Source organism: Neofelis nebulosa, chromosome 4, assembly GCF_028018385.1.
Source record: "Neofelis nebulosa isolate mNeoNeb1 chromosome 4, mNeoNeb1.pri, whole genome shotgun sequence".
Lineage (NCBI taxonomy): Eukaryota > Metazoa > Chordata > Mammalia > Carnivora > Felidae > Neofelis > Neofelis nebulosa.
In genome coordinates this window covers 38821441-38835517 of record NC_080785.1, presented here as the reverse complement: position 1 = coordinate 38835517, position 14077 = coordinate 38821441, and the positions used below count along the sequence as shown (strand labels likewise).

General features: G+C 39.2%; 1 protein-coding gene across 4 annotated transcripts in view; it reads right to left on the bottom strand.

The window, feature by feature from the left end:
• DOCK4 (dedicator of cytokinesis 4) overlaps positions 1-14077 on the bottom strand; it is a 435260-nt gene that overhangs the window by 167341 nt on the left and 253842 nt on the right. For all 4 annotated transcript variants that reach the window (XM_058724565.1, XM_058724568.1, XM_058724567.1 and 1 more), the window contains exon 13: positions 6856-6981. In XM_058724565.1, the coding sequence (XP_058580548.1) occupies positions 6856-6981 (126 nt within the window). The remainder of the gene's footprint in view (positions 1-6855; positions 6982-14077) is intronic.

Below are 14077 nucleotides of genomic sequence, written 5' to 3'. Positions count from 1 at the left end.
AGACGTCACTGAGAAGATGAGAGATGTGAGTAAGCTATGGTATATTTTGGCAAAGAAGAAAAGTTGAAAATGGCATGAGCTTCCCAAACCAATCCATAAAGCCTGTTTAGCTTACACCGTAGCTGGATTCTTCTATTTCTTCTGAATTCAGAAGCGATTGTGAATTCAGATAAGCCTAAAGGATGTAGGGTAAACAGGAAGATTAGAATCAAAGATCTGGACTCAAGTCTCTTTCTCTCTACTGTTTGCTCTGTGTGGTATCCGTCTAGATGGGGTAATATAAACCTCCAGGCCTCAAGTTTTTGAGTTATTAAAATGGGGGTGGGGTAAAGACAGAGGCAGGGGTAAAAGAGGTGGTAGGAGGGACAAGACTACTTTGTTATGTTACACTGTTTCTGTGACTTACAGAAGAACTTCTGAAATACACACATTCATAAATTCAAACACTTTAGGCACATGCTTTACTTTTCTGGTCTTTAATGGTCATTATCCCTGCAACCTTTTCCTCTTTTGCAAACCTTTTAGCCTCAAATAAGATTTCTCTGAAAAGGGAATACACAACAAGGAGAACATTTCTCCTGGATGACATTCTACGTATGTCTCCCCAGGAATTCTGCAGCTTACTATGTTCCAGTACTGCCACGTACCGTATCTTGCCAAAACGTGCAGAAGGATAAAGCTGAAATGTGCTAATTAAAATCAATACACCTGAGGTCAGCTCTGGAGAAAACTAATAAGCCCGAATGCTGTTAAGAAAGCATCTTGGGTAATTAAGAGAGAAACCATAAAGTGAGTATGAAATGGAGTCATAGCACTAGTGTGAAAAGCTATTTTCCTGACAATGTTTATTAACACCTTGCACCTCTCAAATTTAATACTCTTTAAATTTGATGTGCATAACACCTGTCTCTGTTTAGTAGGCCCACTGGCTTTGCACGTGAAGGCTTTGCAAAATATCACTGTAGACAGATAAATATAAGGCCACAACAATGGGAACAAATTCAAAAGAGTTCAGTGATTACAGTCAAACGGGATCGATTTATGGCTTGACCTCAATAGCCAAGAGGTTTCCATTATTAGCTGAAACCCTGATCTTTGATTCTATGCTGGGAATGCCATGGATAAAGCCCAAGCTCGCCACATCAAGTAAACTACTGCACTCAGCCACAGGCTAGCCAAGTGCCTTAGCTGGGCTGGGTACTTGGTAATATTTATGGAACTGGAAAAGTTCCTGCCCTTCCGTTAAAAACAAATCGACAAGTGTCTGAGACGAGGGGTATTTCATGGACTGAGATTATGACAATGATGATGATGGTGGTGGTAGGAGACAGATGGCAGTTCCATACTTTGCCAAGTGCTATACAGAGAACAGCTCATTAAATTCTCACATCAAGGTTAAAAGAAGGCCCTATTTTTCCATCTTACAGATAAGAAAATAGGTGTATAAATATTAAGAAATGTCCAACATATTCTAAGTTTACATTAAAATCAAGTATTTTCAGCATGAAAAATGTAATTTAACAGGGTGACAATGGCCATCAAATAACCTAGTGTAATTCAGCTTTCTTCGCCAGAAGATCAGTGCCTTAAGAAAGGAAGGTATTAGTCCTACTCTGCTCTGTGTTGGTCAGATCAGACTTGAGGCACTGATTTCAGTTCTAGACACCATCTTTACAGGACAGGGACAGACACAAATGGCATCATCTGGACCATAAACAATACAGAGAAAGGACTCAGAGCCCATCAGCGGAGGGATGAGGGTGACAAGAGAATTAAGTGAATTTAAAGATGTTGAGGTTTCAAGCAGAAAAACTCAACCCAATAGATAGAAACTGGTCCAACACCAAGAGGTCATTTTGAGATCTGTGTTCTCGGGTCATTATCAATATTCAAGGTATGTGCCTGAAAAACCATCACTAGGAACCTGAGGGAGAATCCATGCACTGGATATATGGCTGGGCTGCATGGCCCTTCAGGCATGTGGCAGGCAGAATAAGGACACCTCCTGTAACCCAAAGAGATGTCCAGGTTCTAATCTGGGAACCTGTGAATATGTTACCTTACACAGCGAAAAGGGACTTTGCGGTGATTATTAATTAAGTTAAGGATCTTGAGATGGGAGACTTTCTTGGATTATCAGGGTAGGCTCAAAAGAATTATAAAGGTCCTCATAAGAGAAAGAGGGAGGGGCGCCTGGGAGGCTCAGTCAGTTAAGCGACCGACTTTGGCTCAGGTCCATGACTTGCGGTTCCCAAGTTTGAGCCCCGCGTCAGGCTCAGTGCTGACAGCTCAGAGCCTGGAGCCTGCTTCGGATTCTGTATGTGTGTGTGTCTCTCTCTCTGCCCCTCTCTCTCTCAAAACTAAAAACCAAAAAAAAAAAAAAAAAAAAAAAAAAAAATGTAAAAGAGGGAAATGGAGGCAGGAGGGCCAGAGACAGAGAAGGCGGTATGATGAGGGAAGCAGACATAGGAATGATGTGGGGGCCATGAGGCAAGGAGTGCAGGCAATCTCTGGAAGCTGGAGAAGGCAAGGAAATGAATTCTCCCTTACAGCCATCAGAAGAAATGCGGCCCTGCCGAAAGACCCGGATTCTAGCCCAGCCAGACCTGTGCGTACTTCTGATCTCCATAACTGCAAGATAAGACTTTTGTGGTGTTTTAAAACCACCCCTCTTGTGGTGATTTGTAAGAGCAGCTATAGAAAGCTCATACATATTGTATTATGTATTACCATGTATTATGTATGCCAACTATACCCAAGATTCTATCACTTAATGATATCTTCATGGGTGAGGGCAAGGACAGGACAGGAACCCAGGTAACTGGAAATCAAAGCAGACAACAGAAAGGGAAAATTTATGGATGGGCTGAAAACTGAACTTTGGATTTCTCACATATGGTGCATCTTCGGTGAAACTTATCAATGTTTTTTTCTCCTTTTTGTGTCATTCTCATTTTTGTTTTGCCTTATTTTAGGAGAGTATTATGAGGTATTGAACTTTTTTGGGGGGTAGCTTTTCAATTTTTGCGGACTACTAAGAAAATAATGGCAAATGCTATAATAGCATCCATGATAGTCTTGCCAGAACAGTGTTGCATAAAGACAGGAGTAGAGATGGGCTGTGGTTCCCTGATGCCCACGATATTCTAGGACAAGGATATCTGGTAGGGCCAGCTGGGGAAAGTCCTACACCCTTGTGTAATGGGGCCTGTAAGCCTCAAACTCTTGGAGGTGCCAGCTCCTTCACCATTCTGATTTGGGGCTGGAATCCCACCTCAGTATAACCTCCACCTCTTGGATCGCCGTGGAATTCATTGGTTGAAAGTCCACAACCCCCTCCTCTAGCATGATCATGGGGTTCAGGTCTCAGGCAAGTGGTTACATGCGTGGAGGTCCAGTGACTTGGAGTGAGGGGTGGTGAGCTTTGGTTAGATTTAGGATGTATTTTTAAGGAAGTTCGAATTATATCACACTGGTTCCCACCTGCTTTTGCCAAAAGAAGGCTTATCTCAGGCAGTCCCATCTACTGATATGTCTCTGTCAGTAAGTGATAAAGAATAACATTTATACTTGAAAGAACAGAACTTCATATCCCCTTAAACACGAGGCAAACATATGCACAACATTCCTCTCACCCCAGTGTGCAAATCATTATCTAGTCAGCTTTGACCAAATAGAAATTTGACTTATGTGATCTATCACCTAACACCCAAAGAAAAAGGAGGCTTACTCTGAATGACACTTGAAAAATAAACTTAAATAAATCTTGAGATGAAGATCAAAGCTACTACCACTGGCAGCCATTTGAAACCTGGGTTCTGCTAATTGTTTTCAAAGTGAGCCTCTACCTTCCAAATTTCAACCCCTCCCTTTCCCATCACTCCACAACTTTTACTCAATTCCTTTCAGGGTTAGGAACTTCAAAGATCTCCTACGAAGACTGAATTTACCCTAACAAACAATGACAGCTTAATCAGTTGATACATGAGAACAAGTTTCCAAGGGAACAATGCACAAATGGGGAAGACAAAGTCACGAGGCAATGATGAAAGCAATGATCATGCTGCCTAAAAGAACCATAAACTCAGTCAGAATGGGCCTTCAGGCTGGGGGAGGCACAGCTTGACCTTCCATGACATTCCTGACACATCAGCTAGCTTTGCTCCAAAATGTCTGGTGGATGGAAACTTAGTCCTTCCCGATATTCAGCAGTGGCCCAGGTCCTACTCTGCACAGTCTGTTAAGACATTTAGAGGCAGGCTGTCCAATACTGTAACCACTGCCACATGTGGCAGCTGAGTACTTGAAATGTGACTTGGCTGGAAATAAATGTGCTATAAATGTACAATATTCACCAGCCTTCAGGGATGGAGGGTAAAAAAGAGAGTGTGAAATAACTCATTAAAAATTTTTTATATGAATTACCTATTGAAATGATAATATTTTGGATGTGGTGGGTTAAATAAAACATATTATTAAAATTAATTTCAACTCTTTGCTCTTACTCTTTTGAAAGTGGCTACTAGAAAAGTTAAAATTGCATTTATGGCTCTCTAATTACATTTCTACTGGAGAGCACTGATTGAAATATTTTTGCTGCTCTCCCCATCATGGGCCCAGAGACCAGACCATGGAACTTTCTGCAGAATTATTTGGTTTGTACATAGCAGTGATGGAGCTTCAAAGAAAGTGACTTATATTCTTTGAAAACTGGACACCGTAAGAAACAAAGTGCTGGATGGCCAACGCTTAACAACAGGGAAGGGTCATGCAGCTTGAAAGCACATGGCCAGATCACCTCTTCACACTAGGTGACATCTTAGAGACGTGCCCCTACAATAGCCAGACCAAGGGGAGAGTTTCTGCTTCTGTGTTTTCCCCGTTCCAAAAAGAGTCTGGCACTGATTACGTCCTATGATCCTCAGCAGAAGTTTTGTGTATGCTCCCATCAGTGTCAAGACCTCAGATAACTCCTTCTGTAGAGAGGCAGCGACTATGTTGACGACCTTGTCCTGTGGGGATAAGCATGGGCCTCACCTGTCCTGACCCCTAGCAGAACACAAATCAATTCAGAAAGATGAGTCTAGACAATGAAAAGAAAAAAAATCATGCCAGCAGACTGTCAGTGCAACATTGACATTAGAAATGTTGTTCTCCTACATTGTCTCATTGAAGAATTCAGCTCAAGTTTTCATTAGAGCCACCAGTGAGAATTAACTGACAAGTCAACATTCTGAAAATAACAAAGGGAAACAAAACAATGAACACATGTTCGGCAATGTAAAAAAAAAATTCCACTCAGTTTTAAAGCTGCTTTCAGCTGTTTGTGTAAATATACACACCTCTCGCTTCTTCATCGAATGTGGAAGATTAAGCAGCCACCCAAGAAAAAGGAGAAAAGAAAAAGAAGCAGGTGCTTTAAAAATCATCTGTTGGCATCGCTGGCATGCGGACTTGTGTCCACGATGACTGATCCCCTGGGCAGGGGGACCAATGCCGCTCTAATGTAGTACAGCAAAGGGACAGGAGCGAGCCTTATTCCAGAGAAAGTTCATTTCCATCATTAAAGCCAGACAAAGGCGGCATGAGCACAGCACATCCCAGACAATTATTCAGCTGGTGAAGTGTCATGTTGCTTTATATTTTTCCACTTCTCAATGATACTGCCCAGAGACCAAGCTGAGGAATTCTTCCAGCAGCTGTCTGCATTCTGTCTGAAAATATGTTTTTTATATTAGATTTGCCCATCAATTTGCTTCCCAGTGGCATGAATTTTTTTCTTTTTTTGTTACAAAGGAAAATACCAGTTATTTATAGCAACTGAAGGAAATAATGAAGGGGTGCAGGAGCCACTGAATCACAGGCCACCAAGTCAACAGTTCTATATACACAGTCATTTTCAACAAGAGTAGCATGAGATGCTCAAGCAGAACGGGTCTTTAAGCCAGGTCAGGTCACCTCAGGAAACTTTCCAGGCTCTCTGTTAGCCTTCCCTGCAGGAATAGGTTTGCACAGAGACATCACAAGATGCTGCAACAGGGCAATGCCAGGCACTTTCTCTATCACATTAGGTCTTTATCCACGGCAGTCTTAGCAGCCCTCTTACAGCTGTGCCAAAGGCCCTGTCAGATGCAACTTCCCGCACTTGTTTCCACAGGTGGGATTTAAACAGAGATTTACAGGATATAATTTCTAAAAATACTGTCAACAGTTTGAGATTATTTCATTTGGTCTACTTTTCTCTTGGTTGTGGAGGGTGGGATGAGGGGCAATGAGAAATACTACTATCTGGCATTTACTTGGATAGTGTGATTCTCATTAACTGCTACCTTCTCCACGTAGAAATGAACCCTCCCCCCCCCTACTTTTTTTGTCCTTTTACATTGCTAAAAGAGACCTGAAAAATACATCTCAAAAAGATCTAGGAAAGGTGGCGAAAAACATTTGGTATTTGTATATGGCTGCTGATTTACATATACATATCTTGGGTAGAAAAATCCTTTAGGAAGGTGAAGCTGCTGCCCAATAATTATTCTTATCAAAACCTGTAAGGACTTCCCCTTAGTGACTTCACTAACATTTTCTACCAAAGGAAGTATTTCCTGGATACTATTTCAGTTTTCCTTCTTATCATGGTCATAAAGAATGCAACATGGCCCTACAAGTTACCCACGCTAATAAAAATGTCAAGATATTTTTAAAAACTTTTGCTTATTTATTATCATACACCTCATTTCCTTCTTTAGCATGGTCCATTTGAACTCTTTGAAACTGACAAATTTGAAAAATTTCTCAAGTGTCAAAAACAGACATAACACCCATATGTCAACCCTCGGTCCATCCCACATCACTTACCAGGCATAATAATATTAGAAAAACCCAACTTTCTCGTTATAGACACTCCATGAGAAAATACTGATGAGTATTCTCTTCTGATTTGTTCAATGTCTCCATGCAATAGCTGTAGGGAAACTGCTAAACCTAAAATAAATGAGAGATAACAGAGTAAAAAATAGGACAGAAATAGCATGAATGGAAATCTGAGCTTGCTTCAACAAGCCCACAACTATGAAGGCATTGTTAAAACAAAAGGTTAATATTCAGACAAAATCAACAGAATCTATAGGAGTAATTTCTAGAGAACACTTTTCCAACTTGACTATTTGGGTTTTCCCTTTTCCCCTGTTTAAAAAGGTTCATAGCAACTGGAAAAAATTTGAACATAACATTAAGAAGTGTGACTTCTGGCCCCTACACCCTCTTTTCCAGCCCCCCACCAGAAGAAATGACCCCACTCCGATACTCATGCCAGCAACTGATGACTGCTACCTAGCCCTAGAGGACACTGATCTCAAAATGGGAATTCTAATTTCTTTTAACTCTATAAAACCTATGAAGTTAACAATATCATTAAGGTGTACACAAATCTAGAGTCATATAATAATTCAAGGATTTTAAGGATATTCAGAGATTTTCTTAAAACTTAAGTAACAAAGGTTATTATAATGAAAGTAAGATTATATTAATACTCTACACATTAGAAACTCATAATGGCATTATTTTCTACTGAGAAGAATTTAGCAGGATGCAGGCCACAAACAAAAAGGCATTTAGTCAGTAAAGTAGTAAAATTATCTTTAAAAAAAAAAAAAAAAGCCAATTACAGTGACATTACTACAGTGGGATATATAAAAGATGAATGACACATTTCTCGTAACTTATTCCCCCAACTCCCAGGCAAGAAGTACAGAAAGGAAATTAATGCTGTATTTTTGTGAATATGTTTGTATACTTCTGGGATGCTACTTCTCTTTCTGTTTTTTAATTCCCTACTGTTTTTCTATTATTTTAAATAAGAAAGACAAAAAAAGAAGGAAAGGAAAGGAAAGGAAAGGAAAGGAAAGGAAAGGAAAGGAAAGGAAAGGAAAGAGGGTTCCTTACTTCCATTAGTGATAGAAAATGAAGCCAATCAAAGGGGACTTATTTTTAAAACTTCCAGTCATAATTAACCTGCACACAATTTTAAAATGAATCTGGATGGTGGAGTTAAGAGGATGATAAATCTATACTCCAAAGATTCTCTACCTATATCATTACTTACCATGTGCAAGTTACCATTCCCCATTCATCATTTACAGTACTACAATGCTCTCGCAAACATGAACCATAAGCATGACAACATTCATGCTGGAATCAAAAAGAAATGCAAAGCTTATTTACCACATATCTACATTAGGATTTTCCTTTCATTCTCCTTCAACAGTAAGAACAACAGAAGAAGTGTTTTGTTAGTTTGTTTGCTTGGTTTTCCATAAAGTGGTTAAAACATCAGGAAATTTTGTTTAAAAAAAAAATAGGCTCATAGAGAAGATGGAGCCCTCCCTGGGGTTCCAGTCTGATGAGGTATACCCAAGGGGCAAAGATTTAAGAGATGAACGGCAGGACAGTACTGCATCATTATGTCCTCACACTTTCTGGTGTGTGGGTCTAAGAGAATGTGTCAGAGAGCTGTTGTGAGAATTTGGTTAAATGTGGCAGGTACTCAGGAACTTTAACTAAATCTTCAAGCCATTTTTACCTATCTATCCTTTATCTCCCTCCCCGCCCCGCTCCATCTGAGTTGGGAGACTGAAGGCAACAGAATGGAGGAGCATCTGTCCCTCGATAATCACAAGGAATGAAGGAGGGGGGAATAACTGGTCTGGATGGTTTGATGGCGACACAGTTTGTGTAGCTTTGGGATACTTTTATGTGGTGCTATTGGCTCCTTTTAAAACCCAAAGGCAGGAAAATGAAAACAAACTAACATGTGTTGTAATCCATCTGTCCCAGCAGCTATTTCTTCCTGACTCACACTCTCCCACTACCCCCACCTCATTACTGGTGTTCTCTTCCCACTTCTGTCCTTTTGCCTCCAAAATACTCACCCACACCATCACCATTAACATCATCAGAAGCTGATATATGTAGAAGGGCAGTTCATGCCAGACATGGTACCTAAGAACAGTTCCTCATGCTGGGGAGAACACTTCAAATCTGGGGTACTATAAGCAATGCTTTCACACAAAGAGTCAGATGGACTTAAGAAAATTCTTGAGGTCCTACGATTTTTTGCAAGTGAAGATCAATTTACTAGGACTTCTCATCAAAGGATCTAATCAGAGGCACTGGCAACATAATGTGTAAAGTAAGAAAAAAATCTGAAGGGAAATGAGAAGCAAAGACATCATGCTATTCAGCATAGGGGCTAGAAGAAAGAAAGTGACTAGGATTCTGGTTTTGCCCTACTGGAGCCAGAACTCATTTAACCAACAGTGATTTTTCTTTTCTTCTTTTTTTTTTTTTTTTTTTTTAACATAAACAATACTTAACAGAAGATAAAACAATGAAAGAAGAAAAGCATTCAGTCAGAGATAATGCTTAAGAAAATCCAAGATGGGTTAAAAAAAAAAAAAAAAAAGCAAAAAAAAAAACAACCCAAAAAACAAAGAAAATAAAATCCAAGATAGAAAAACAATATGTGTTAGGGAAGAACATAGATATAAATACGAAAAGAGAAATACATCAATGTGCTCTAATCAGTAGGCGCTACAGAGATGAGAGGAACACAAAAGGGTAGAGTGGACCCATTCAGGGGAAAACAGGGAGGAGCCAGCTAGTAGATAAGGGAAGGGAATGAGAAAATAACAGAGGAAAACAGACAAAATACTATGAGGGAGAAGGAAAACCTTGCATTTAAGAGTTGAACACATCCTAAAATTTGGTTAGGAGGTATGGCAGTTTTCATTCTGGAGGTTTAGTAGTTATAGATTAAAGGCCAAGGTGTAATGATTTCATTTGTCTTGCCCAGTGAAACCAATTTGGAGGAGAGGGGAAGGTACTATCATTTTGAGGTGACTCAATTTCTTCAGACTAAAGAGCTCACTGATAGTCAAGAATTGGAAAGGCCAAACGAACTGAGGGCTTCACCATAATGTACTTGGCTCTTCCTAAATCACCAACTCAGTTTCCATAAAAAAAAATTAAAAAGAAAAAAAATACCCACAACACTCAACATGAAACATTCAAGCGTGGATATGCTTTCAATAAGACAAAGAAAAAACATGATATAGCAAGAATCCAAAAGGGCTAACACACAAAGAGCTTTTGCAATACTAATTATTTTTCAGTCAAGGAAACTCTAGATCCTATTTTTATTGTGGCCCTTAATTATCATGACAAAAATCAACAGGATGGTTGGGGCGCCTGGGTGGCTTGGTCGGTTGAGCGTCTGACTTCGGCTCAGGTCATGATCTCACGGTCCGTGAGTTCGAGCCCCGCGTCGGGCTCTGTGCTGACAGCTCAGAGCCTGGAGCCTGTTTCAGATTCTGTGTCTCCCTCTCTGTCTGCTCCTCCCCTGTTCATGCTCTGTCTCTCTCTGTCTCAAAAATAAATAAATGTTGAAGAAAAATCAACAGGATGGAGTCACCAGAACAAGAAGAAATAATGCACTAAGATGAAGAAACTACTCATCACTACAAGGGAGAGACTCATCAAATATTCACCCATTCCAATTAGAAATTGGGCTAATCCTGAGGATTAGCCCTATCCTTTCAGGAGTGGTCATTTATGACACAGGGTATGTTCACAGAGCTGTATTTTTCTTTCTCTTCTTTTCCTAGTTAGCCAACTTCTCTAGCCTCATCTTACTTGCTATCTCTGGAGCTGGGGCCACTTGTAAAATTTTATGTGCTGTGCACTGGAAACTAATGTAACACTGTATACCGATTACACTCAAATAAAAATTTTTTAATTACATTAAAAACTAAAATTTTATTTGTACACTATTTTATTCCAACCACAATTCAACCTGCCCACTTTGGGTATGGAGAGAACTTCCAGTTTGAGAGGAAGGTGGAAGGTGGGATATAAGGATATATATGATATTGAACATAAAACATGCACATATAAATAAAACATAAAGCAGAATGGGCTAAGCATATGCTAGCAATATTAAAATAAGGAAAAATTACTGAGGGAATTTGAAAGTTCAGGGAAGATTAAAAAAACAAACAGGAATTTATGACAACCAATAAGCTGAAGAATTAGGTTAGATTTTTAATTTTACAAAATATATAAATAATGTTTTACAATCACTTTTTTCCAGTCCTTAATATACACACCAAAAATGAAATTGCTAAGGGAGAACTGTTCCTCTTATTAAAAGAAGCGATCATTAAACTGAACATTTTTATCTGCCTAGATGTTTAAGAGCCAATTATAATGATATGATATCTAATTTTAAACAAAGGCAAAGAAATTAATTAATCTAGAGTCTGTCACAAAATAACCTATTTCTCATGCTCAGCATACAGAGCAGTAGTGTAGGAAAGAAAGGCTTACTTTCTGTAGAATCAAATGTGGTTGATTATTTGGTAGCTCTAATTTCACAGGAATTGAAGTTAACTCAATCCTTAAGATGGTTCCTTTTAGATTCATGAAATTCTGCACTTTTATATAAAAATGCCAAGCACAGCATGATTTGTAAGTAGCAGGCAAAATTAATTTTAGACTATATCAGCCATTTGCCACCAATGAACCAAATAACTTGTAGCTGTGAATTTACAGCAAAGCAAAAATAAAAAATGGCAAATACATTTGATAAATACATGTAATGATTAAGTGTGAAAGTTAAGAAATATATCATAGAGCTTCATGACTCTGTCAAATGTTAACTTCTCTGTGCTTTGGTTTCCACATCTGTAAAATGAAGTTAATAGTGATACCAACTTCATAAAATACTTTGGGTGATACCCGGCACAAAGAACATGCTCAACAATGTTAGCTGCTGTTACCAATGCCCCGACTATTATTACACAACATCACTGTTTCTGTTCTTGTTCCTCCCTACCATGAATATCAACAAATTACCTTCCATCAAAAAAATGTTCAACATTCCCTAAGTGCCATACACAAAGACGATATTCCTTTCAAAAGGCACACCCACTTACCACTAGTTTAAGCCAAGTATTGTAAATCTTCTGGATATTTGAATGATGAAGTTCTATGGAGGCCTTGGGGGCAAATCTGTCTATCATGTACAATATTCAATTACTGGAGATCTGACATAGACGCAAGTGATCAATACAAGTAGACAATGATGTACAAACAGACATACGTGAAGATGGGGAAATTCCTAATAGCACAGGGGAAGCCAGAAAAATAAGCAGTAGTCCTGGAGGCCATAATTAATTATTGTTATTCTAAATGCAACAAAAAGTCACTGGAGAATTTGTGTTTTAAGAAAGTTTTCTTAGTGTTCTTTGGAAAATGGGGCTGGGAAGGTAAAAAGCGGAACTGATGAGCACAACTGAAGGCCATTACAGATATGAAGGCAAGAAATAATGGAGGGTCATGCTGATATGGTTGCAACCGAGATGGAAAAAGTGATAAAGAAGCTATATGTTGCCATAAAAGAATGCATGTCTTTACGGTATATTACATGTGAGGGAATGAGGGAAAATAAGGAATCATGGTAGACTCCTGAGTGTCTGACCTGAGAAACTATAGAAAATGGGGCTGTGTACTGGGTTGGAAAGTTTAGCTAAAAAAAGAAAGGAGTAAAGCAGGAAAGAGGTTCCTGGGTGGCTCAGTCGGTTAAGGATCTGACTCTTGATTTTGGCTTAGCTCATGATCTCACAGTTCATGAGTTTGAGCCCTGTGTTGGGCTCTATGCTGATGGCTCAGAGCTTGTTTAGGATTCACTGGCTCGCTCGCTCTCTCTCCATCCGTACCCTGCTCATGCTCTCTCTCTCTCTCAAAATAAATGAATAAATAAATAAATAAATAAATAAATAAATAAACTTAAAAAAAAAACTGCTGTGAGTTTTTAAAAAAATAGAAAGGAGGATAAACAGTCATCAATACTGTCTTTTATAAATGTATAATTAACCTTCCGCGGTGTTTTTTATTTTTCGTGAGGATTTGGATCATGGTCTGGGTCACTTGCTTTCAGACTGAAGAACTTCAGTATTTCTTACAAAGCACATTTGTTAGCAAAAACTTATTTTTGTCTTGGAATGTCGTTATTTTGCCTACATTTTTGAAAGGTAGTTTTGCTGGGTATAAGATTCCTGATTGACACTTTGGTGGACTTTTTTGTTTTTTAAAAAACTTTCAGCACTTTTAATATGTTATCACTGCCTTCTGACCTCCACTGTATTTTATGAGAAATCAGGTAGTAATCTCCTGGGGGTTCCCCTGTATATGATGAGTAGTTTTTCTCTTGCTGCTTTCAAGAATTCTGTCATTGGCTTTCAGCATTTTTACTATGATATATTTGGGTGTGGATCTCTTCCTACTTATCATACTTGAAGTCAATGAGCTCCCTAGATGTACAAATAAATATTTTTCATCAAATCTGGGAAGTTTTCTGCCAGTATATCTCCCAATACTTTTCTCCCTCCTTTCTCTCTCTCTTCTCTCCTGGTATCCCCATTTTTTTTTTATGTTGATGCACTGATGGTATATTTTTCGAAGGTTCTGTTCATTTTTCTTCATTCTTTTTTTTTTTTCAAAAAAAACTCCCACCCTTTTCTAAAATCTACACTTTTTTCTTGAATTCTCAAGAATTCCCACAGGCTTAAATTCCTGAATACTCTGTTTCAAATAAAGTCATTTCCTTACAGAAGAGCTTCTGAATTTTCTCTCCTTATGGGCTGCCTCTCTCCCTGAGCTAAATCTTTGACCCCTTATTCCAGAGTTGGAGGTGGATATGGTAGGCTATTCTTTAGAGTCACACTCTTGCTTCATGGACAAGGTTCAAGGGGCAAGGTTCAAGTTTACTGGGGCAGTAACTCTGATTTTCTCAACTTGCCTCTCTTCATGCAGCACCTCCATCCAATGAGCAAGCTGGGCAAGGGCAACTGCTGCCCCAATATTCCTGGCCTGTTGTACCTCAGGCAGAGCCACTGCCCTGTGAATGGGGGCTGGGTAGAAGGGAGGCCCCCTAGCTCTCAGCCACTTTGGCTGGAAATTTAGCCTCTGCATCTCAGAACTAAGGGAGTTGAAAAATACAAGGAGCCATCACCCTTCAGTC